The sequence below is a fragment of the Trichosurus vulpecula genome, chromosome 8, assembly GCF_011100635.1.
Source record: "Trichosurus vulpecula isolate mTriVul1 chromosome 8, mTriVul1.pri, whole genome shotgun sequence".
Lineage (NCBI taxonomy): Eukaryota > Metazoa > Chordata > Mammalia > Diprotodontia > Phalangeridae > Trichosurus > Trichosurus vulpecula.
In genome coordinates, this window is record NC_050580.1 from 42,637,669 (window position 1) to 42,659,713 (window position 22,045).

A 22,045-nucleotide genomic window follows, 5' to 3' on the forward strand; every position below is an offset into this window, starting at 1 on the left:
AAATGAATTTCACTCTAGTTACCTGCATGAACAATAGGGCAACTCCTTTTGGGTATGAGCCATTCAGAATGCAGATTCTACAGCTGACCAACACTGCCACCTGCCTGCCCAAAGATAGGCAGCCGGGCCATCCCAGACTTTCCGTGAATCTTGACTTCCTTTAGATTGTTTGGGCCTATTTTGGAGGGCAGAAGTAGGCACAATAGATATTAATTAATAAAAGATATAAAATATTTTAAAAATAAAATGAATTTTACTCTGGTTACCTGCAATGGACACCAGGGCAGCTCCTTTTGGGTATGAACCATTCAGAACACAGATTCTACAGCTGACCAACACTGCCCAAAGATAGGCAGCTGGGTCATCCTAGACTTTCCATGAATCTTGACTTCCTTTGGACTGTTTGGGCCTATTTTGGAGGGCAGAAGTGGGCACAATAGATAGAAGTTGAAAAGAGGCAGATTGTAGCTTTTTACTCAAAGAAAGAACTGCCTAAGAACGTAGAACTGTCCATGAGTAATGGGCTCCCTCAGGAGACAATGACCATCCAAATCACCATTGGGATATTCAGCCTCAAGTGGAGGTTCCATAACCACTCATCAGTGATGCTGGAGACACAATTCTTCTTTTTAGTATAAGTTGGCCTAAATGGTTCCTAAGATCCCTTCTGGCTGCACAAACCTAAAAGTCTGTGAGCTATGAGATTAATGTGCATTGATTTTCTATTTGTTAATTCATTTCTTGACACAGGAGGATTAGTTTTAGTCTTCTCCCACTATTGCTGCATTTTCCTCGGAGGAGGCATTGAAAGTTCACAGCTTAGATTTTTGATATTTCTGAAGAGCTCAAAGCATATGGTAGATATGATTTTTTCCTACATGCTCATGTCACCATTCGAAGGTGTCATTAGTTCTATGTAGAAAAACTCACTGACATATGATGATGGGAGCTAGGTGGCCAAGTAGATGGAGTGCCAGGCCTGGAATCAAAAAAGACCCAAGTTCAAATCTAGTCTATCACACTTCCTAGCTGTGTGACCCTGGGAAAGTCACCTAACTTCTGTTTGCTTCATTTCCTCATTTGTAAAGAGGGGATATTAATAGCACCTACCTCCCAGGGATGATGCAAGGATCAAATGAGTATATGATTTTGAAGTTAATGCACCTAGCATATGGTAAACACTCTGTAAATGTAAGCTGTGATGATGATGTGGGCAGTTAGATGGGGCAATGAATAGAGCACTAAGGTTAGAATCAGGAAGACTCACCTTCCTAAAGTCAAATCCAGCCTCAGACACTGTCTGTGTGACCCGGGGCAAGTCACTGTTTGCCTCAATTTCCTCATCTGTGAAATGAGCTGGAGTAGAAAATGTAAAACCACTCCAGTATCTCCCCCAAGAAAACCCCAAATGGGCTCAGAAAGCCTTAGAAATGTCTGAAATGACTGAACAACAACATCAGATGATCATGACGATGATGTTGGAACATTCACTTAAGGCCACACACTGAGCTGGAGGCTTCCTTCTCTACAAAGGGAAATGGGAATCTTGGCAAGTTCTAATGTCTTCCCTACACAATAGCCTACTTTGAGCCCCTGTGTTGGCCAACACATTTCTGTGTGTGCCGAGAGGCAGGGAGATCAGCCTTGCTCCCAGGCTCAGGCCTTCTATAGGCAGCAGAGAAAAGCATGGAGAGTACAGATTTCTGCCTTCTATTCCCCAGTGAGCATGGAGACACCTGGTCCACATTGTGAGTGCATGTATTCCAAGAACTGGCTCTTCTATTGTGACTATAGAATATGGTGGGTTGATAGAAGACCCTTCGTTAGAGCAGAGCATTGCACTTCTGAGGAGCCTCTCTACCTGGGAACTTTCCCCCTGATTGTATTGCCCTGTGTTGCATGTTCCTACAGAGAGGGTGATGCTTTGGACCATGCTATAAAGTGTCTGAGGACTTAGTCACAGAAAGCACCAAAGGCTTGAGCAGTGATAACTGTATGCCCCAAGGTCTATGCCAACTGTGCCATCGATCACACCTTCTGACATCCAGCCTGAAGTGTTTCTTTGCAACCTCACCCACTGCAATTGGTCCTTTTCTACTTTCTCCTCCCCTTCATCATGTATATTCGACCTTTCAGCAAAGTGGTAGATTCATAGCTCGAGAAGGAAGGAATCCTTGGATAGCATCTCATTCAACTTCTAACCTCATTCAGGAATGATCTCTACAATATACCTGACAAATGACTGTGCAGCTTCCTAAAGAACACTTCTGGGGGGTGGAGCCAAGATGGCCACATGAAACCAGCTTCTTACTGGAGCTCTCTCACAAGTTCTGTCAGATTCCTATTTAAAAAAAGTGAATCTTAGCAGATTTGAGAGAGTTAAAACCCATGAGCAGTCTGAGTAAGGCAAATTTCCAAGTCAGGAGAGTCCCAAAGGCTGACAGGACAAATCTGTAGGCTGGGAGAGCACTCAGCGTGCGGAGCTGCCCCAGACAGCACCAAACCGTAAGCAGCCACAGAAACCAATGTGGGAGACAGTCTGGAAGAAAGCTGGGTGCCTGAAACCAGCGGAGATCCCCAGGCCTCCCAACACAGGGTGGCAGTCTGTGGAAGCAATGAGAGGCAACAGCACAACACCACCAGCCATGAGACATCACGTCCTGAGTCTTGCAGCCCAAAAAGTATGAAACATGTCTTCTTGAATTTCCAGGAGACACAATGGCCAGGTAAACAGCTCTACTCCCTCCCCCCACCGACCCAGAGAATTCCTTGGGAAAAAAATGCTGGAATAGAGGAGACAGAAGTGGGGCTTCAGTGGCCGAGAAGTGGGAATTCCTGAGTCCCAGAGGGGCAGAGGCAGCAGGGGTCAACACCAGGAGCCCAGACATACCCTTCCTCCCCCTGGGGAAGTGCCAGACACCAGCTCAAACAACAAAGACCTGAGACCATTGCTCAAGAGCAACAGTGCTGGAGAGCAACCCCAGGGGAAGAGGAGACTTCAGGCAGCCAGACCCCTCCCCCACACCTCAGGAAAATGAAGGCTATAATTCACAAAGCCAATAACTAGACTCACAATCCCCAGAATAAGAAATCTGGGACAGAGAGCCCTGAGGCCGCAAAACAGAAATTCATTTTAAAGCCAGGAAAAAGCTAACCAACATGAAGAAGAACAAAAAGAAAACCCAAGGACCATTGATTCCTTTTACGGAGACAGGCATGATCAAAATACCAACTTGGAAGAGGATAGTAATGACACTATACCCACATCTGATACCTCAAAAGGGAATGTGAACTGGTCGCAAGCCCAAAAAGCATTACTGGAAGAGCTAAAGGAATATTTTAAAAACCCTATTAGGGAGATAAAAGAAGAAATGGAAAAAAACACTGAAGAAATCAAGCCTTAAAAAATAAGATTGGTGAAATGGCTTTAGAGATTTGGAATTTAAATAGGGAAAAGGACACCCTGAGAGGCAAAATGAACCAATTGGAAAAGGAGACTTAAAAGCAAAAATGAAGACAGCAACTCATTGAAAATTAGAATTGAGCAAGTGGAATCTAATGACTCTATGAGGTATCAAGAAGCAGTCAAACAAAATGTGAAGAATGAAAAAAATAGAAAAAAATGTGAAATATCTGATTGGAAAAACAACTGACCTGGAAAATAGATCCAGGAAAGACAATTTAAGAGCTATTGGTCTACCAGAAATCCATGATGAAAAAAAGGGCCTTCACAGTATCTTTGAAGAAATTATCAAAGATAACGGCCCAGAGGTCCTAGAACCAGAGGGTAAAATAGTCATTGAAAGAATCCACCAATCACCCCCTAAAAGAGATCCTAAATTGAAAACACCAAGAAATATTATAGCCAAATTTCAGAATTACAAAGCCAAGGAGAAAATACTACAAGCAGCCAAAAAGAAACAATTCAAATATCATGGAACTATAGTCAGGATCAAGCAGGATCTCTCAGCTTCTACAAGAAATGATAGGAGAAATTGGAATGTGATATTCCGAAGGGCAAAGGAGCTGAGACTACAACCAAGGATTAACTACCCAGCAAAATTAAGCATAATTTTTCAGGCAAGGAGATGGTCATTCAACAAAATAAGGGAATTCCAGACCTTCCTGATGAAAAGGCCAGAACTCAATGGAAAATTTGATCTTCAAATACAAAACTCAAGAGAGACATAAAAAGGGAAACAGGGGAAAAAAACCCCCACAAACCTTATTAATCAATAAGGGCAAATTATTTACATCTTTATGTAGGATTATATCATCTTATGTATGTTATATATATATATATATATATATATATATATATATATGCATATATATATATATATATATGCATATATATATATATATGTCAATCTTGAGAATAGTACAGCTATCATGACAATTGAAAGGGGTACACATAAACTGTGAATGTCTGTATAAATTAACTGATATAAGGATAAAAAACATAATTAAGAGATGTAAAGGGAGGGTTCTGGGAGAAGAGGTAAGGAGGTAGTAGAAAAAGGTAAATTACATCAAATGAAGAGGTACAAAAACACATTATAGTAGAGGGAAAGAAGGGAGGGAGAAGAGCAGTATTTGAGCATTACTCTCATCTAATATGGTTCAATAATGGAATCACATAGCCTGATAAGTATAGAAATCCAACTTGTCCTACAGGTAGTAGGAGGGGAAAGGGGGAAAAAGGGAGGGGTAGTCAGAAGGGAGGGAAGAAGTAGCAAGTGGAAAATGGTAAGATAAGGGAGAGGAATCAAGAGCAAGGGTAAACTGAGGAAGGCAGTGGTCAAAAGGAACACTTTTTGAGGAGTTGAAGGGGAAAGGGAGAAATAAAAGCATAAATGGAGGTAAATAGGATTGAGAAAAAGACACAGATAGAAATCATAACTGTGAATGTGCATGGGATGAACTCTACCATAAAAAGCAATCAGCAGAATGGATTAAAAACTATAATCCTACAATATGTTGTTTACAAGAAACACATTTGAAACAGAGGGATACACACAGGGTAAAGGTAAAAGGCTGGAGTAAAATATATTGTGCTTCAGCTAAAGTAAAAAAAAAGCAGGTGTAGCTATCCTAATCTCAGACAAATCAAAAGTAAAGATAGATTTAATTAAAAGAGATAAGGAAGGACACTACATCCTGCTAAAAGCCACTATAAACAAGGAAGCAATATCATTGTTTAAAATATATGCACCAGGTGGTATGGCATGCAGATTCTTAGAGGAGAGGTTAAGGGAGTTACAGGAAGAAATACACAGCAAAACTATAATATTGGGAGACCTCAGCCTCCCCTCACTGAACTTGATAAATCTAACCTCAAAATAAATAAGAAAGAAGTTAAGGAGGTGAACAGAATTTTAGAAAAGGCAGATATGATAGACCTTGGGAGAAAACTGAATGGGGATAAAAAGAAATATACTTTCTTCTCAGCCCTACATGGCACATACTCAAAAATTGACCATGTCCTAGGGCATAAAAACCTCACAATTCGGTGCAGAAAGGCAGAAGTAGTCAAAGCATACTTTTCAGATCACGATGCAATAAAACAGATGTTCGAAAAAAAGTTTTTGCATGCAACTAGAAAATAAGATACACAGCCAATGGGGCATAGAAATTTATCTTGTCCTACAAGAAAGTAAGTGAAAAGGGGATGGGAGGGGAGCGGGGTCACAGAAGGTAGGGCTGACTGGGGAACGGGGTAAAAAGAATATATGCCATCTTGGAGTGGTTGGGAGGGTAGAAATGGGGAGAAAATTCATAATTCAAACTCTTGTGAAAATCAATGCTGAAAACTAAATATATTAAATAAATTTTAAAAATATTTTTTTAAAAAGTCTAAAAAAATGAGTGGGCCAAAGAACAAATCAGAGAAACAATTAATAACGTCATTCAAGAGAATGACAATAATGAGACAACATACCAAAACTTATGGGATGCAGCAAAAGCAGTTCTTAGGGGAAGTTTAAATATCTCTAAATGTTTACATGAAGAAAATAGAGAAAAAGGAGATCAATGAATTGCGCATGCAACTGAAAAGCTAGAAAAAGAACAAATTGAAAATACCCAATTAAATACCAAATTAGAAATACCGAAAAACAAAGAAGAGATTAATAAAATTGAAATGAAGAAAATTATTGAATTAATAAATAAGACAAAGAGCTGGTTTTATGAAAAAAACAATAAAATTGATAAACCTTTGGTCAATTTGATTTAAAAAAAGAAAGAAGAAAATCAAATTACCACTATCAAAAATGGAAAGGATGAGTTCACCCCTAATGAAGAGGAAATCAAAACAATAATTAGGAATTATTTTGCCCAATTGTATGCCCATAAATTTGACAACTTTAGGGATATGGATAAATATCTACAAAAACATAAATTGCCCAGGTTAACAGAAGAGGAAGTAAAATTTCGAAATAACCACATCTCAGAAAAAGAAATTGAGCGAGCCATCAATGACCTCCCTAGGAAAAAATCTCCAAGGCCAGATGGTTTTACATGTGAATTCGATCAAACATTTAAAGAACAATTAGTTCCTATACTTTGTAGACTATTTGGGAAAATAGGTGAAGAAAGAGTCCTACCAAATTCTTTTTATGACACAAATATGGTACTAATACCCAAACCAGGAAGAGTCAAAACAGAGAAAGAAAATTATAGACCAATTTCTCTAATGAATATTGATGCAAAAATTTTAAATAAAATATTAGCAAAAAGATTGCAGCAACTTATCATGAGAATAACACACTATGACCAGGTAGGATGTATTCCAGGAATGCAAGGCTGGTTCAATATTAGAAAAACTATTACCACAATTGACCATATCAACAACAAAATTAGCAGAGACCATATAATCATCTCAATAGATTCAGAAAAAGCCTTTGACAAAAGACAACACCCATTCCTATTAAAAACACTACAAAGCATAGGAATAAATGGAGCCCTACTTAAAATTATAAATAGCATCTACCTAAAACCATCAACAAGCATTATTTGTAATGGGGATAAGCTAGATGCATCCCCTATAAGATGAGGGGTGAAACAAGGATGTCCATTATCACCCCTTCTATTCAATTTGGTGCTAGAAACATTAGCTGTAGCAATAAGAGAAGAAAAATTATTGAAGGAATTAGATTAGGCAAAGAAGGAACTAAATTATCACTTTTTGCAGACAATAAGATGATTTACTTAGAGAATCCTAGAGAATCAAGTAAAAAACTACTTGAAATAATAAGCAACTTTAGCAAAGTTGCAGGATATAAAATAAACCCACATAAATCCTTGCCATTCCTATACATTACTAACAAAGCCCAACAGCAAGAGATAGAAAGAGAAATTCCATTCAAAGTTATTGCAGACACTATAAAATATTTGGGAGTCTATCTGCCAAGACAAACCCAGGGCTTATATGAACATGATTATGAAACACATTTCACGCTAATAAAGTCAGGTCTAAATAAATGGAAAAATATCAGTTGCTCATGGTTGGGCCAAGCTAATGTAATGAAAATGACAATTTTGCCTAAATTAATCTATCTATTCAGTGCCACACCAATTGAACTACCAAAAATTATTTTACAGAGATAGATAAAATAATAACAAAATTAATCTGGAAGAACAAGAGGTCTAGAATAATCTAGGGAATTAATGAAAAGAAATGCTATGGAAGGTGGCCTAGCCACACCAGATATTAAACTGTACTATAAAGCAGCAGTCATCAAAACTACCTGGTACTGGATAAGAAACAGAGTCGCGGATCAGTGGAATAGGATAGGTACACAAGATGCAGTAGTCAACAAGTTTAGAAATCTTCTCTTTGATAAACCCAAAGAATCCAGTTTCTGGGCTAAGAATTCACTATTTCACAAAAACTGCTGGGAAAATTGGAAAATGGTAGGGCAATAACTGGGCATAGACCAATATGCTACACCATATACCTAAATAAAGTCAAAATGGGGTCATGATTTAAGACTACAGGTTGATACTATAAGCAATTTGGGAGAGCAAGGAATAGTTTACTCATCAGATTTATGGAAAAGAAAAGAATTCATGACACAACAAGAGATAGAGAGCATTACAAAATGCAAAATGGATGATTTTGATCATGTTAAATTGAAATGTTTTTGTATAAAAAAGCCAATGCAACAAAGATTAGAAGGGAAGCAGAAAACTGGGAGAAAATCTTTACAATGAGTGTCTCTGATAAAGGCTGCATTTCTAAAATATGCAGGGAACTGAGCCAAATATATAGGAATACAAGTCATTCCCCAATTAAGAAATGGTCAAAGGATATGAACAGACAGTTTTCAGAGGAAGAAATTAAAGATATCTATAGGCATATGAAAAAATACTCTGGATCACTACTGATTAGAGAACTGCAAATCAAAACAACTCTTAGATACCACATCTCTCCTGTAAGATTAGCTAAAATGACAAAACAGGAAAATGATAAATGCTGGAGAGAATGTGGGAAAATTGGAACATTGTTACATTGCTGGTGGAGTTGTGAACTGATCCAGCCATTCTAGAGAGCAATTTGGAACTATGCCCAAAGGGCTATAAATATGTTCATACCCTTTGACCCAGCAATACCACTTCTAGAGTTGTATCCCAAAGACATCACACAAGTGGGAAAAGGACCCATACATACAAAAATATTTATAGCGGCTCTTTCTGTAGTAGCTAAGAATTGGAAATCAAGGGGATGCCCATCAACTGGGGAATGTCTGAACAAGCTGTGGTATATGAAGGTAATGGAATACTATTGTGCTATAAGAAATGAGGATGATACAGTCTTCATAACAACCTGGAAAAACCTACACAATATAATGCTGAGTGAGCAGAGCCAGGAGAACATTATACACAACCACAGATATATGGATTCTGTGAGGACTAACCTTGATAGACTTAGCTCTTCTCAGCAACACAAGGTGCAAAGACAACTCCAACGGACTCACGATGGAGAACTATCTACATCCAGAGAAAGAACTATGAAGTATGAATGCAGATTGAGGCATACTTTATGCTCGCCTTTTTTTTTCCTGTTTTTTCCTGTCTCTTGTGTTTTTGTTTTTGGGTTTTTTTGTTTAGTTCTGTTTCTTCTTTCTCATGATTCATTCCATTGGTCATAATTCTTCTCCACAACTTGACTAGTGTGGAAATAAGTTCAATGCGACATACTGTCTTGGTGAGGGTGGGGAGGAGGGAGGGAAGAAAATCTGGAACGCAAAATTATTTAGAACCAAGTGTTGTAAACTAAAAATAAAAAAAAAATAAAGAACACTTCTACTACTGTGGACTTCACAGATTCCCATGAATCTATCTAAAAATGTCTTCGTAGAGAATCTGTCCAAAACAATCTCACAGCCCCTGTCTGGAGGCTGGGGCAACAAGGCTTCCATAAACTCCCATACTGCTCCCTGATTGCCCTGCAAATAAACCTAGGAAGAAGGATAAATGGTGGTGGAGGTGAAGCCTCAGGGCATGTTCTCTGTCCCTGCCTTATTTTGAAGATATGCAAGAACAGATTTCTGATTTACATGTTGCATTCTGTCTAATACAAACCACATTGGTTCCCTACATCTCCTTGTACCTGGGTGATCTCAGCAGCCTCCTTACCTTCAGTTTCTATCTCCTCCAATCCTTCTTACCTGTCAGATTAATCTTGAACCTCATCTTTCATCATGACAGCCCTCTGCTCAATAAGCTTGAATAACTTTCCTTTGAAGGCTAAGTATGAAATCCAAATGCCTCTGCCTGCCTTTCCACACTCTGCAGAATCTAGCTCTACCCAGTCTTTTCCAATTTGTTTCCCTTTGATCCCCAACATTCACCCTCAGACTGAGTCACCCTGGTTTCCTCTCTGTGCCTTACCCAGACCATAGTTAGGCCCACTTTTGTAAGCTACTGCCCTGTTTCCCTTGGATGGAATGCTGTCCTTTTTCTCCTCTGTTGACTTAAGTTCATTCTATCCAACATTCAAAGCCCCATTTAAATCCTTCCTCCTCCACCAACCTGCCTCTGACTGTAACATCTGTCACGGAGCTCCCTTCCTCTTGAACATCTCTAGAGCTTGCCGTCTGCCCCATAAAACTGAGGCTATATTTATTTACTCAGTTGTGAATATAATAGACTCTGTCACATGTCTTCCTGAAATCCAGATGCACTGGGTCTGCCCTATTTCCCTGACATACCAGGTTAGGACTGCTATTCAAAAGGAAATGACATGACTGGGGTAGGGTGACTTATTGATTCTTGGCCCAGTGCTTTTCCCATGGCCCTTCACTGATGCAGGTCTCCAATGCCTTACAACTATGCACACGTGGATGTGATAACCATTCTTGTTTCTCTCCCTAGAAGGTCAGTAGGGACCATGTGTCCTACTGCTACATCCCTCATTCTCTGAGGCAGCTTGACATAAGCTGGGTGGAGCCAAGAAGATCTGGGTTCAAGTCCCATGTCTAAGACTTATTGTCAAAGTGACCTCTCAGTGCCCTAGGGCCCTTACTAAGACTATATGTAGGGCTTAGCTGCATTGGTAGAGGGGGTTTCCTTACCTGAGAGCTCGCTATCTCAATGAAATCACTCCCTGTTCCCTAGCCCACATTCTATCTAACACAGAGTTAGCTAGATCCATGGACAAGACTCACTGAATTCTTATTGACTGTGGCAGGGCCTCTACAGAAATCCAGTCCTGATGCCTCATGGGGGCATGGAGGCAGGGTTGTGCTGGTGTCAGCTCAAACTCCTATGAGCTGATTGTTAATTTCTCACTATGTGCATATACACCTTGGAAACTGCAAAAAATCCAAAGCAGAACTGCATTTATTGTTCTGTTGATAATCTAGACTGAAGAAGGAGATGGAGAAATTATAAGTAATACTGAATAAACGTAAAAGTTACTTGTGAGTACAGTAGTGGCAGGAAAGCTTGTCTAATGGGCAAACATCCATATAGGCACTCAATAAATATTTGGTGAGTGAATGAATGAGTCAGAAATCTGGTGAGTGTGAGTGCCTGTGATCAGCACAACAGGGGGAGCGGCTGTTCCCATGAAACCATAAGCAGGCTTACTCCAAGATAAAGTCTGCTAGGGAGGGAGTCCTGGCATCATTACGAAGAAAGGTTTCCGACCTACAGGTTAAAAAGTTATATATTAACATCCTGGAACAGTCTAAAATGGTGTCTCTGAAATGATTAATTTACCCATGTGTTAAAAAGAGAAAAATCAGATTTCAAGATGAATTAATGGTAAAAGCTTCCTCCATTTACGTTTTTCAGGCAGTCTGATTTTAAGTCACAAAACATGAAGACACAAAACAGGAGGAGTGCTCAAAGTCGCCTAGTTGGAAGGGACCTCAGAAGGCATCTTGTTCCATCAGTCCCTGAGCAGGGATGTAATGTCAACATGCCCTCTGTCTAGCCTCCAGTGAGGGGGAGCTCATCCCCTCTCCAGGCAGCCCATTCCGTGTTGGGACTGCTCTAAGTATTAGTAAATTTTTCCTTCATTGAGCCTATGTATGCCTCTCTGTACTTTCTGCTTGCTGCTCCTAGTTTAGGCATCTTGGGCTAACCAGAACAAATTTAATGATTGTTCATTAGATTCATAATCCCTCTTTCTTACGGCATCACATTCAAATACATGAAGATTATCATGTCCTCCTTTCAGATTAAACACCACCAATCCCTTCAGTGGCTCCTCATGTGACATGGTTTACCTTCCCCTTACCCAGCATATCTCAAGAAATACTGTGAGATTTGACCTGTTGCTGGGCCCTAGCTAGCAGAGGGCACACCATTTTGGCCACTGATTGGCCCACCTGTCTTAACCAATGATTGACCTGGGAAGTTCCCATGTTCCCAACAATTGCCTTGGTTGGCTACACTTAGAGATAGAAATGTGAGCTTGGCAAACTTCATCTAATCCTGGTGTATAAGGTTAGCAAACTTTCCTGATCACAAAGTCCTTGTGATTGAGCAGGTGGGTGTCAGTCCAGACCACCTGCTGGATGATTACTCCTCAGGGCCCCCTCCCACTCAGGCCCTGTGAATTAGCCCAGCAAGAACAATCAGCTATAAAGTCAGTGACCCTGGAGATGTGGGATCTTGATGGGGATGCACTGCCCAAGCCCCTGAGGCATCTCTATGGGACTGAAGAGTGAGGAGCCACACACACTTACATACCTGGGAGTAAGAAACCACCTGAATTGTGATCATTCCTTCTTGGTGCCTCCTCACCATACCATGATTTACTCTGAATTTAACTGAAGCCCAGGAAAGGAAGCCTGAGGTCATTGATGACCCTGATGCTGTGGATATTGGCCCAGGTTTGCAAAATCATCAGCACATGCTGGGCCTAAAATGCTCATTGTAGAGGTGCCAAGCAGATGGAATATTTCAAGTCCAAGAGGGCAGAGGCAGGGTCAGCCCCAAGGTAACCTGTGACCTAAATGACACTTGTCTCTGCCTCCATACCTCATCATAGACTCTCTCTGCCTTCTCCCTCCTCTGAAGTCCCACTTCACACCTGCTGCTCAGAGAACCCAACTGTGGTGACCCAACCAAAGCCAGCTCTGGCCTCTTCCCGACATAAAAATATCCTGTCCTGGCTCCCTTCCTACTGAGCCATAGTCTTAATGAATTGTTCTACTGGAAACCAGGGGATAAGGCAAGGAATAAGCACTCATAGAGCAATTAGGAGATGACAGGTACTGTGCCAAACTCTTTTCGTTAACATCTCATTTGACCCTCTCAAAAATTTCTTAAGGTGGATACAATTATTAGCCCTATTTTAGAGTTAGGGAAACTGAAGAAACAAAGGTTAAATGACTTGCCCAGATTCACACAGCATTGTCCGAGGCCAAATTTGAACTCAGATTTTCCATACTAGCACTTTATCTATGTTCCACTAACTACCTGTAACCTAAAATGAGACAAAAGGGAGACTCTTCCACCCCTCAAGGAGCTCATATTCTACTAAGGTGAATAGAGGATATATTAAAAATGCATATATTCACACTGATACAGGGAGTCATTAAATGCTTCTGGAAGGAAGAGAAACCTCTGACATTTGAGAAGGGGGAAGGGATTTGCAGAGATAGAGGTGAGAAGGGAGAACATTTTATACATTGGTGGGGGACAAGAGCCTCCTGCAAAGGCTTGAGGGCAGGAGATGGGAAACTGCATCTGGGAACCTGTTTTTGGTACCAATGATGGATTATTATGGAGAAGAGCAGAATGTTTGAGGATATGCTCCTAACTTGTTGAGGGATATATCATGGAGGATGAACAAGTTCTCACAAGACGTCCTTTCGTGGCATGGCCAGAGACAGAATCCTGGAGCACATAGCACCATCTGTCTCATCTAATAGGGTGATTCTTAAATTTTAGTGTTCTTGCAGGGATAGAGCAAGGTTATTTAAGTGGGGTGGAGATCTAATCCAGCATACAACTAATAATTCATACTGCACCATTCTTTCTAGTTGGCAACCTCACCTTTATTTATACAACAATATTTGCCATTTTTAATGTGTTCTATTTCCTCTTGAATGTTATTGCAAGATGATTGCAGTCTCCTTCTACTATATATACAGAGAGAGAAAGAGAGACAGAGAGAGAGAGAGAGAGAGAGAGAGAGAGAGAGAGAGAGAGCAACAGAAACCTTGGAAGAGAGAAGCTGTTAAGACACAATGGTAAGTAACAGGGTCCACCCCGGAAGGGAAATGAAGATACATTACTGGGTTTTTTGTGAGGGAGGGATTTGGGTTTCTCCTAAAAGTTATGAAGTCCTCAATGGGACTGCTTGTCAAATTTCCCCTTGGGTTCCCTGTAGAGAGGCAGTATGATGTAATGGAAAGGGAAGAGGGCTAAGAGTCAGGAAGCTCAGCCTTCAAGTCCTGCCTCTAATATGTCCTAGTCCTCTATCTTCCACTTATCTCTCTAAGTCTAAAAGTGGCAGAGGAGTCATCTATCTGCCTTGGTAGAGACAAATCCTCTCCTGGTGCCCCTACTGCCAATTAAATCACAGATAGGTTATTTTTTTTACCTCAATTGTAAACTGCCACTTGCTTCCCTACTGCCATACCCAAAGTCCATTGTCAGAATGCCCCTCTGCAGGCTACTGCCTTCTACTCAGCCATATCAGCAACAGGCTACCCCTATCCCCATATGACTGCACCCATAGTCAGGCAGTACTCTGTGCCAATATCACCAACCCTGTCAATTTCCCCACTTCTCTCCAAAATCTCTTTCCCTCCCAAATACATTTTTCCAGGTATAAGAATTCATTCTTGGATCTGGCTTAATAAATGGTGGCATACAAATAGTATGAAAATTATTGTCCTTTAAGAAAAGACAAATATGATGAAATCAAAGAAACATGGAAGGACATGAATGCACAGATGCAGAGTGAAGAAAGCAGACTTAGGAAAATTACATACCAAATTAGTATAGTAATGGAAATGGAAAGAAGCCCTAAAAGTCCTCTGAACTCAGATGAAATGCAATGAACAATTTCGCTTCAAAAGGACAGGAGACAAAATGTATTTATTATTATTATATATTATTATTAATATTAAGAATTGTGTTATTCTATTATGCAGTATGATATATGCAGTGAGAATAGCTAGTATTTTTTTAAATTAATTTATTTATTCATTCTTTGATTCATTTATTTAATTAAACATCTCCCAATTACATTTTTTATTTTATTTTATTTTTCAATTCTATACTTCATTATTTAATTTTTTTTAGGTTTTGGCAATGATTTCAAAAAGGTTTTGAGTTACAAATTTTCTCTCCATTTCTACCCTCCCCCACTCCAAGATGGCATATATTCTGATTGCCCTGTTCCCCATTCAGCCCTCCCTTCTGTCACCCCACTCCCGCTCCCTCCCATCCCTTTTCCCCTTACTCTTTTGTAGGGCAAGATAGATTTCTATACCCCATTGCCTGTATATCTTATTTCCCTGTTGCATGCAAAAACAACTTTTTTTGAGCATCTGCTTTTAAAACTTTGAGTTCCAAATTCTCTCCCCTCTTCCCTCCCCACTCACTCTCCCTAAGAAGGCAAGCAATTCAACATAGGCTAAACATATATCATTATGCAAAACATTCCCATAAATAGTCACGTTGTGAAAGACTAACTATATTTCCCTTTATCCTATCCTGTCCCCGTTTATTCAATTTTCTCCCTTGACCCTGTCCCTTTTCAAAAGTTTTTGCTTTTGATTACTTCTTCCCCCATCTGCCCTCCCTTCTATCATCACCCCTTTCTTATCCCCTTCCCCCTACTTTCATGTGGGGTAAGACACCCAATTGAGTGTTTATGTTATTCCCTCCTCAAGTCAAATCTGATGAGAGCAAGATTCACTCATTCCCCCTCACCTGGCCGCTCTTCCCTTTCAATGTACTGCTTTTTTTGCCAATTTTAGGTGAGATAATTTACCCCATTCTATCTCTCCCTTTCTCCCTCTCTCAACATATTCCTCTCTCAGCCCTTAGTTTTATTTTTTTAGAAATCATACCTTAATATTGAACTCACCCTGAGCCTTCTGTCTATAAATATATAGATATATAGATATACACACATACATATAGATATATAGATATATCTATATATACATATATATGTATATTCCCTTAAGCTACCCTAATACTGAGAAAGTTCTCATGAATTGCACACATCATTTTTCAATGTAGGAATGTCAGCAAAGCAGTTCCACTTTAGTAAGTCCCTTATGATTTCTCTTTCTTGTTTACCTTTTCATGCTTCTCTTCATGGTCATGTTTGAAAGTCAAATTTTCTACTCAGCTTGTCTTTTCACTGAGAAAGCTTGAAAGTCCTCTATATTATTGAAAATCCATATTTTGCCTTAGACCATAATACTCAGTTTTACTGGGTAGGTGATTTTTGGTTTTAATCCTAACTTCTTTGACCTCCAGAATATCATATTCCAAACCCTTTGATCCCATAATGTGGAAGCTGCTAGATCTTGTGTTATCCTGATTATGTTTCCACAATACTCAAATTGTTTCTTTCTGGCTGCTTGCAGTATTTTCTCCTTGATCTGGGAATTCAGTAATTGGACAACAATATTCCTAGGAGTTTTCTTTTTGGGGATCTTTTTCAAGAGGCAATCAGTGGATTCTTTTGATTTCTATTTTACCCTCTGGTTCTAAAATATCAGGGCAGTTCTCCTTGATAATTTCTTGAAAGATGATGTCTAGGGTCTTGGATCATGGCTTTCAGGTAGTCCAATAGTTTTTAAATTATCTCTCCTTGACCTATTTTCCAGGTCAGTGGTTTTTCCAATGAGATATTTCACATTGTATTCCATTTTTTTCATTCCTTTAGTTCTGTTTTATAATATCTTGATTTCTCATAAAGTCACTAGCTTCCACTTGCTCCAATCTCATTTTTAAGGTAGTATTTTCTTCAGTGGTCTTTTGGACCTCCTTTTTCATTTGGCTAATTCTGCCTTTCAAGGCATTCTTCTCCTCATTGGCTTTTTGAAGCTCCTTTACCATTTGAATTAGTCTATTTTTTAAGGTGTTATTTTCTTCAGTATTTTTTTGTGTCTCCTTTAGCAAGTCATTGACTTGTTTTTCATGGTTTTTTCACATCCTTCTCATTTCTCTTCCCAATTTTTCCTCTAATTCTCTTACTTGCTTTTCCAAATCCTTTTTGAGGTCTTCCATGGCCTGAGACCAATTCATCTTTTTCTTGGAGGCTTTTGATGTAGGCTTTTTGACTTTGTTGAATTCTTCTGGCTATATGTTTTGATCTACTTTGTCACCAAAAAAAGATTCTGAGTCTGAGTCTGCATCTGAGTCCATTTTCGCTGCCTGTTCATGTTCCCAGCCAACTACTTGACCCTTGAGCTTTTTGTCAGGGTATGACTGCTTGTAGCATAGAGAGTACTTTGTCCCAAGCTTTAGGGGCTGCACTGCTGTTTTCACAGCTACTTCTACACAGTAAACACCGCCACACCAGGGCTCCTCCTCCCCCAAGAATCACCAACCCTGAGGGCAGTCTAGATCCAAGCAGGCTATGCACTCCCGCATTGATCCACCCCTTAATTCCTCCAACATGGTAGGCCTGTGGCCGGAAGCAACTGCAGCTGGGGTTCTGGAAGCAGCCACAGAGCTCCATCACTTCCATGCCCCTGGGGCTAGGACTCACCACACACTCCTTTCACTCTCTGATATAGCAATTTTTTCACTAACCTTCTCTGTTGTCTTGGGTGTTTGTGGCTTGAGAAGTCCGGCAACTGCCACAGCTCAATGATTCAGAACCCTACCAAGTGTTCCACCCGGCTCCAAGTCTGGTTGGTCCTGGTGCAGCCCACGCTGGGCTGTGTTCCACTCTGCTCCCAGCTCTGTGCGATAGACCCTTCCCAGTGACCATCCAGGCTTTCGTGGGGTGGAGCCCTGCTTCCCTCTGCTATTTCATGGATTCTGCAGCTCTAGAATTTATTCAGAGCCATTTTTACAGGTGTTGGGAGTGCCCTGGGGGAGAGCTTAAGCAAGTCCTTACTTTTCCAGTCGCCATGTTGAATAGCTAGTATTTATAGTGCATCTGCTATGTGCCAGGCACTGTGCTAAGGGCTTTCTAATTATTATCTCATTTGATCCTCACAACCCTCTGGGAAAGTAGCTGCTATCATCTCCATTTTACAATTCAGGAAACTGAGGCAAGCAGAGGCAAAAATTGACTTGCCCAGGGCCACACAGTATTTGTCTCCTCTTGTCAGAAGAGTGGATGAATATGGAGGCAGGAGTTAAAATATACAGTGGTGCAGTGGATATTTGGACTCACTATGACACAGTCTTGAACCATGACTCAGCCACTAGTTTGTGGTCTCTGAACAAGCCAAAGTCTTATTAAGGTCTTGTCAAAGGCCTGATTCCTCATCTGTAAAATGAGGGTGCTAGACTTAATGACCTCTAAGTTCCTTTGTAGCTCTAGATCTAAGATCCTGGTATACTATGAGGCGTAATTGTTTAACTGTGTTGTTGGTTTTGCTTGAATGTTTTTGGAATAATAGCACTTTTCCAATATTCTCTCATTTGGCACTCAATAATTCTAGGATGCTATTTTGTTGCCATTTTACAGGCGAGGAAACTGAGGCAGATAGACTAAGTGACTTGCCCAGCATCCCACAGTTAGTGTCTGAGGCCAGATTGAACTCAAGCCTTCCTGCCTTGATGTCCAGTCCTTTATTCATTATGCACCCTGGTATACTTTGTTATTACAAAGGATGGGACCATTGCCAGGAAGATACTCTATATTGGTCAGTGACTGTGGAATACCATAGGAGAGCAGGTATAATACTTAAAAATGCCCAAAAACTCTAGCCAGTTTCCCTCATCAACCACCTTGAGTTTTTATCTTTTCTGTTTTTTTTTAATAGAATACTATGCTACGTGTTCTCCTAGCCTTGGCTATCTTTGTGACCTATTGTGATGCTCAGTGCGTGGTAATGCCCTTGGAGATCAGTCCAGGGGGTGGAGCAGAAGGTAAGATTTTGTTGACAACTACTTCCTGTCTCTAGGGTTAGAAGGATTTGTTTAGCAGAAAGAGGGATTAGGGCAGGCTTGAATGGTCTATCTGTGTCCATTGGACCAAGCCCCATGGGACAGGAGAAGTGGGCAAAAGGTAAGAAAAGTGGACTTAATCTAAAGATGTGCCTGAGATAGAGAAACCAATCAGCTGTCTAAACATATGTGTCAGGTCTTTCCCCCATCCTGTTTCTTCTATCACACAACTAAAAGGCAGTACTTATTTTCTACATATGATATGTTTCTAAGGGCAGCATGTATTGGTGTTTAGAAAGCTAGGATGGAAGTTTGGAATATCTGGGCTTAAATCCCACTTCTGACACCTGGCTAGTTTTGTGATGCTGAGCAAAGCAATAGCTCTCTCTGTTCCTCAAGCACTTACCTACTTAGTCACTCAATTCATCAAACATCTACTAAACACCTACTGTGTGCAAAAGATTACAGCTACAATGGTAAAATCAATCATGGAAAGAAAATTAAAATGGAAAGAAAAGAAACCCTAAAAAGCCCCTGCCTTCATGGAGCTTATGTCCTAGTGTTGATCAGCTAACACTTATTTTGCAAATTAGTATACTAGATGTTTCCAGTTGTCACTGGGAAGGCTTGGGGAATGACTTAAGGACTGTTCTTAAATGAATCCGTTGGGAAGTATTAGAGGAGGTTGACAAAGGAAATGGTAGAACCTCCTTTGAAGGTATTTAAAAGTGGCCCAGATTTTCCATTGTTAGGATGGTTTAGTGTGGTACCATTCAAGGTGGCTTAAAGGATGTGGTAAAATCTTTTCTAGAGGCATCAATTGCAATTTAACTGAAGATTTGCCATGTGTTCTGTCTTAGGTTGCAGGGATTCTAATGGTGTAATGCACGACTTTGACACTCAATGGGAATCTAATTGTATGAGCTGTTCATGTGATGCAAGCTTTGGACTAAGTTGCTGCAGCAAGTAGGTTGGGGCCTGGTCTTAAATAGACAGATGTAAAATGACAGAATTTCCCATCTGGAAGGGATCCCAGAGGCTATGGAGTAGAACCTATCTGGGAACCAGAAACTCTACTCAACGAGTGGCTGTTGGGACATCATTTGAAGGCCTTCAGTGAGGGCAGCTCCTTCTCCTTTTGGAGAGTTCTCATGGTTAGGAAGCTTTCCTCCCGTTACACTTAATTAAAAACAGACTCTTCTCAGCCTCCACCCCCAGCTCTCAACTCTAGCCCCTGAGGCCAAGGAAGCTGAGCAAGTCTCTTCCCTCTTCCCTGTGACAGAAGGTTCCCTTTTCAGGCTATGATTCCTGTATTGATCCTTTTATGACACTTTTTCATTCTCTTCATATTTGTCATCCTGTGAATGTGCCCCAGATAATCAATTTTCTCCCTAGAAGGTTACTCCTTGAACTGGGCATGACGTTCTGGATGTGATCCAATCAGGAAAAAGCAGAGCAAAACTTTAACCTCACTAGTGGAAACATCTCATGGAGCATTGGGCTTGACATTTGGAAGACCTGAGTTCAAATCCTTGCTCAGAAACATACATGTTATCTGTGTGACCTTGGGCAAGTCATTGGACTTTTGTGAGCCTTTGTTTCCTTGTCCACTAAAACAGAGGACTTTGACCTTGATGAGTTATAAAGTCTTTTCCAGTTTGAAATCTAGGATGTATGACACTTTTCTGTTGAAATCTCAACTCATACCCTGACTATCTGTGTGACCTTGAGCAAGTCACTTGACCAATCTCAGCCTGTTTCCTTATCTGTTAAAAAAAGAGGCATTTGGACTTGGTGACTGACCTCTAAGGTCCCTTCCAGTTTGAAATCTAGGGTCTGTTATCCTTTTCTATTTAAATCCAAGATCAGAAACTTCTTAGCTGCATGATCCTGTGTAAGCTAACTAGCACCTAGGACCTAATGTGTTCTCCATTTATACTTGTGGGTAGATTCATATGGCTCATTAGGTGGATGGGAAGGACAGGTGGGAAATTCCTAGAGGTTGTCTGCAATAATGGTAAGAGTCTTAAGAAATTATTCGTCATTTCCCAAGGACCCACCCTGATCTTTGCCCAATTTTCTTCCAACAGGGTGATGAGGCCTACAGGCTATGATGAAGTTAAGTGCAAGGAAATTTTCAACGAGGAGACCTGTACAATTGCTGTTGTAGAGAAGGTCGATCCCACTGTATCCTGTGAAGTCACAGGTTACGTAGGTTAACAACTCCACCTGCTCCTCCTGATGTTGCTGCCAAAGTCATTGCATCCCAATGGAACTTGTCCACACTTGAAGCATTGCCTCTTTCCTTGGAATTCAGAACATCAGGGGGCTGGGAACCATGTGGGCATTACCTTGGATCTTCATTCTATTGAAAACATTGTCAAGTCTTAGGCACATTGATTGAAACCACAAAGTGATACCAGCTGATGATGAATGCCCAAAGAAAATATATTGTCCTATAGCATGAAATGAATCTGTTCTTTTCTTTTTAAATAGCAATGTCCAATTTCAGTATTCAGTGGGGTCTTTCTCTGGGGCAATTCCTAAAACATACACTTTCAGATTCAAACACTGCATGCTTTTTCGCTTCTACTCACCTCCTGAATCTACGTTTGAGAATCCTGAGACCTCAACCCTGGAAGAACCAAGATTTCAAATAACCCAAGCAATGATAGAAAGTTACTGACAGGTGCAAGGTGGCATATTTACCACTGATGATGAGTCTCACTTGAGCTGGGTCATAAAATACAAGAAACATATATATGTTGGAGAGAAAAGGGAAGTTGCTCAGTCATACAGTGAGAATGAGATATATCTGTCAAATAAAAACCGAATTATAGTGTATTGCCCCTCCCACTCTAAGCCTAAGGCATCCCTGAAGCTCGGAAAGTTTCTATTGGATTCCTACCAAGGTTGTGTGATATTGTATAAATAGTGATTTATTTAGATTCAGAGAACTTGAGTTCAAATATTCTTTCAGTAATCAACCAATCAAAACCATTTCTTATGCACTTACCTTCAATCAACCAACAAGCATGTATTAAACTCTGACTATGGGACAAGTACTGTCAGGTACTAGCCTGAAAGGCAAAAATACCTATAGTATTCACTCTGGAGCTCACTCTCTAACCTCACTTGGCACTGACAGGTTTGCTTCCCAGAGCAAAGAACATTATTTCTTCCCTCAGGTTCTGAGGGTTGTCTAAACAGTTGTAGTTTCTAACGGTCTTCATGAGTCCCTATCTAGGGTGTCCTCTCACATCAATCAACCAGTAGGACTATCAGCTTATAGAAAGGGCATTTACTGAGAAGCTAGAGTAACAACAGTTAATAAAACTTTCTACCAATTATCAGTAGTATTTATCTAAAACTAACAGCAAGTATTATCTACAATGAGATAACCTAGAAGCCCTCCCCACAAGATCAGAGGTGAAGCAATGGTGCCTATTATCACAACTATTTTTCAGTATTGTACTAGAAATTTTAG

At 40.3% G+C, this 22,045-nt stretch overlaps 1 protein-coding gene across 1 annotated transcript; it reads left to right on the forward strand.

Annotated features, from left to right (window-relative positions):
* Positions 1-2,615: 2,615 nt before the first annotated feature.
* On the forward strand, positions 2,616-20,778 carry LOC118829472 (beta-microseminoprotein J1-like). The gene is made up of 4 exons (XM_036736475.1): positions 2,616-2,681; positions 18,435-18,540; positions 19,419-19,524; positions 20,649-20,778. The coding sequence occupies exons 1-4, from the start codon at positions 2,616-2,618 to the stop codon at positions 20,776-20,778; spliced, it is 408 nt and encodes a 135-aa protein (XP_036592370.1).
* The last annotated feature ends 1,267 nt before the right edge of the window (positions 20,779-22,045 follow it).